At 35.8% G+C, this 4,374-nt stretch overlaps 1 protein-coding gene across 1 annotated transcript; it reads left to right on the forward strand.

Annotated features, from left to right (window-relative positions):
* The first annotated feature begins 105 nt into the window (after positions 1-105).
* On the forward strand, positions 106-1,829 carry LOC107025572 (mitogen-activated protein kinase kinase kinase 18-like). The gene is made up of 2 exons (XM_015226351.2): positions 106-127; positions 334-1,829. The coding sequence occupies exons 1-2, from the start codon at positions 106-108 to the stop codon at positions 1,476-1,478; spliced, it is 1,167 nt and encodes a 388-aa protein (XP_015081837.2). The 3' UTR covers positions 1,479-1,829.
* Positions 1,830-4,374: the final 2,545 nt, after the last annotated feature.

Genomic DNA, 4,374 nt, shown 5'->3' on the forward strand with positions numbered 1-4,374 from the left:
CAAGGGAGAGGGGGGGGGAGTGAACAAATAAAAATTTGAAGTTAATGATATTTTTAAAAAATAAAATTAATTTTTAGGGGGTTGGGTGGGTAGGGGCTGATAGGGATGGGTAGCGGGCTGGCCGGAGGTAAGAGTTTAAAAATAAAAATTTTCACTAATCGTTTTAAGTTATCTAACAACATAATTTTTAAAGGAATTGAAATAAGTTAGAAGTTAGAACTAAAGAACGAACGGGTTAATTACCCGTCCAATCTTACCCTAGTGTATGGCCAGAAGCATTTAGCCACGTTTTGAAAATCCGTTAAAGTAAACGAAACCTTTTAAAGTGAAAAGTGAGGCCACCTAAGCTCTACCCAACTAATTTGGAATTTCTGGACATTCACCTTATTATATATAATATATATACTACTCCAAAACAAACCACAAACATTACACTTTCTAAAATTCTTATATTTACAACCAATTTTCTTCTTCTGAAAATGGATTGGACTAGAGGCCGTACCATAGGCCATGGATCCACTGCCGCTGTCTTCGTTGCTAAGTCACGTTTCTCCGATGAGGTCTTCGCTGTTAAGTCAGTCGAGCTATCCAAGTCGCAGTTATTGCAGAAAGAGCAGAAAATTCTGTCCCAGTTGAGCTCCCCTTATATAGTTACCTACAAGGGGTACAATGTTACCAAAGAGAATGACAAACTTATCTTTAATCTTATGATGGAGTATATGCCGGATGGTACACTTTACGATGAAATTCGGAAACAGGGTGGTCGGATGAACGAACCGTTGATCGGGTATTATACCAAGCAAATGGTAAAAGGACTAGAGTTCCTACATTCAGGTGGCATAACACATTGTGATATTAAGGGGCAGAATATTTTGTTAGGTAAAACCGGTGCCAAAATTGCTGATTTTGGTTGTTCCAGGTGGATTCATCCGGCGGAGAGGAACGGTGGTGCAAAGCCAATTGGAGGAACACCGATGTTTATGGCACCGGAGGTGGCGCGTGGGGAAGAACAGGGGTTTGCAGCAGATATTTGGGGATTGGGATGTACAATTATTGAAATGGCCACTGGTGGATCGCCATGGAATAATGTGACAACCGCAGCTTCATTACTTTACAAAATAGCATTTTCAGAGCAATCCCCTGAAATCCCTAAATTCCTGTCCTTACAAGCAAGGGATTTCTTAAGCAAATGCTTGAAAAGAGATCCAAAAGAAAGATGGACAGCTAAACACCTCCTCAAACATCCATTTCTCGAGTCGAACTCTACGACAATTAAAGATTTTGTGACGAGTTCACCAACAAGCATTCTTGATCAAGACATATGGAATTCAGTAGAGGAATCAGAAACAATAATATTACAAACAGTTAGCTCACCTCTGCAAAGGGTAAGAGAATTGGGTTCGAATTTAGGAGAATTAAATTGTAGATGGAATGATGATGAGAGATGGATCACAGTTAGAAGCAGCAGCTGTGAATAAGTAGATCATCAAACAACGGAATTGCAGCTTACAAACTCTTGCCTTACATTACAACAGAACGCGACGGGGCAGAGAAAGTGACACATTGAAGAAGAATCAAGCCTCTTGAAATTCCTCTCATCGTGTTGGGGCAGAGAATGGTTGCGAATTCACTATTAAGGGTCGACCCAAATCAGTGGAGGTAGGACCAGTAAAAGTGACACTTCACCCTTCTCGTGACAGTTAACGAGTTTAACTAATATGCACTGATATTAATAATGTAAATAGCAAAAGCTTTCATATTTGTGTTTTCATTTGTGAAAATTACCATACTTGAAAAGGAAACAATTGTTCTTTATCACAACGCATAAATAGTAAGGGTCCTCGCAAAAGAAAACAATTTTTTTATTGAATAGTAGACAATAGACATATATTTGGCGGTCTGGCGCAACCAACCCCACATCTTCATAGAAAAATAAAATAATAATAAAAAACTAAAATGGTCCCATAAAGATTATCTATAAGATTTCTTGGGGCAAATATATATTATATTACCACTAAATTATTTAAACTGTCTGGCAAGATGTTATAATCACACTGAAGATCCTTAAAGAGTTTACAATCTAAGCAGTAAAGCTATTTTTCTAACATAATTTCAAAAATTCATTTAAAAACTGCGGCAATAATATTATAATCAGTATAAATATATTAGTGTGAAATTGCAAAAAATAAAATATACATTGACCTTATTTCTACCTTTATAAGACAATAAAGTTTTTCCCACTACTAAAAGAACTAGATTTAGCAACAGATAAATTTTGTAGCTAAATAGTAAAATATATCGTTAATCCTATTTAGCAATAGATTTTTGTTAGAGGAGCAAAATAATGACGAATCAACAACGAAATTCATAGTTAATTTCACTTTTTTTTAAAAAAAAAATAGTGCCTCAATAGACTCTCAATTCAACTCCAAAGCAAACTTCAATTGGAGAAATGGCTTAGTTAAATGTCAAATACTACTCCAATAAAAAGAAGTAGATAAGTACATATGTCAAAGGCTGACCAAACTAAAAGTCCATCAAAAGGGGAAATACCTAATAACAAAAAGTAAGAACGAAACAAGTGTATAAAATACCACAAAATAAGTCCTAATTTAATCGTCAACAAATTGTCTATACGCAAAATCAAAAGTTTTAATCCAATCCGATCTACTATACCCAACTTCCACACGTATGACCAACTTGGATTGGTGTAGTGGTAAGACTGTTTCACCCTTAATTAGAGATCTCGAACTTAAACTCTAGGTATGAATTTTTTTGTTGGGAGCATCACTTTAGAATTAGCCCTACAATGCGCAATTTGAATTTAATCGAAATTTCTAGGCAGACTTCAAACACCGAGTAAGGAAATTTACACTGCCAGCTTAAAATATAATTTGGTAGCTGTGTCTATTTTATTTGCCAAATAACAGTGATGTTAGAGTCATTGCCCACATAATTATCAACCACACAATAATTAAGCTAAAGACAAGACCACGTTACATATTTTTACAACAGGAAAAGGTTTCTAAACCTTTCTAAGTTATATAAGTTTTAAAAAAATGAATGGCTAAACATATTCCTTATTAAGTTTTTATGAAATTTGATTAACGTAAATTCACATAAAAAAGATCGATATGAAAAGAGGAGAGCGAGGTAGTTAGGAACTCTCTTAAAAAATTATCACAATCTTAAAGCTCGTCAGTGTAGATATTGAAATTTTGTGGGATCCTACAAGATGCGTTCAATTCGAGTTGTGACTCTACAGATTGTGTTCAACTCAGATTAGGATTCTTGGAGGCTAATCAACCCTAAACCATAGTTTATGCGTATATAAAGGGTACTAAATTCTCTTAAAAGACATTTCAGAAATTCCATAAAGAGATCAAGATCTCGAATATTCCACAAAAGTCATGGAATATTCATATAGAGATCAAATCTAAATCATCCTAGGTCGAGAAATACGCCACTAACGGCCCTCGAATCATGGATAAATCTCAAATTTTAGGAGAGTAGAATCAAGGGATCAACAGAATTGTACCCGCAATATTTATCAATAGAATCATGTTTCTTCAGATTTTATTTGTGATTGCTATTTATATTCTGTCACTTTAAAATTTGTTATAAACAATTGGCACGCCAGTGGGACCGAATTTGTCATTCATGTATTCTCTCTTAAATCAAGTCTGAAATCTGAAGCTGCAAAGGTGGAAGAGTGGGTACTTCAAGTCTCGTCTTTGAGTTTCATCAAGTCTACACTCCGTCAAGCCTTGAAGCAGGGTGCATTTTTTGACATTGAAATTTTGTGGGACTCTACAAAATGCGTTCAATTCTCTTCTCTCTTAAATCAAGTCTGAAATTTGAAGCTGTTGGGTTATGGGCCTTTTCCCCTTCCTATGTGGATAAATAAAAGCCCAATTTGGACCAACCCATTTTTGCCCATAGGCCCATTCTTATGAGGCAAATATAAACCTATTTTTAGGTCTTATTTTCAGACATACAGAGAGTTTTTCAGCAGCCAAAAAGAGAGAAAGAGAGCAGATTTTCGCAGTCAAAAAATCAGCCCTAACAGCCAACTTCAAATTGCGATTCCCGCTTCGTTTCTTGTCCGATTGAGCTGATTTTTGGACAGCATATTATATTCATCTCAATCTTTGATTAGGAACTGACAGAGTTGGATTTGGTGGCCTGCAGCTTCAGTTTTGCTGTCGTGAACAGTAGCTGCGAAATTGGTGATTTTGCTCCTTTAATTCTCTAGATTTGGTGCAATCTTATTTTGTTGTTGCTCGTTGTTTGGCACTTGTTTTGTGGCCAATTTTGGAGAACAATATTGTAACTCTTGGTGATTATAGTGGAGCTTTTGGTCCCGTGGTTTTT

Source organism: Solanum pennellii, chromosome 7 (assembly GCF_001406875.1).
Source record: "Solanum pennellii chromosome 7, SPENNV200".
Lineage (NCBI taxonomy): Eukaryota > Viridiplantae > Streptophyta > Magnoliopsida > Solanales > Solanaceae > Solanum > Solanum pennellii.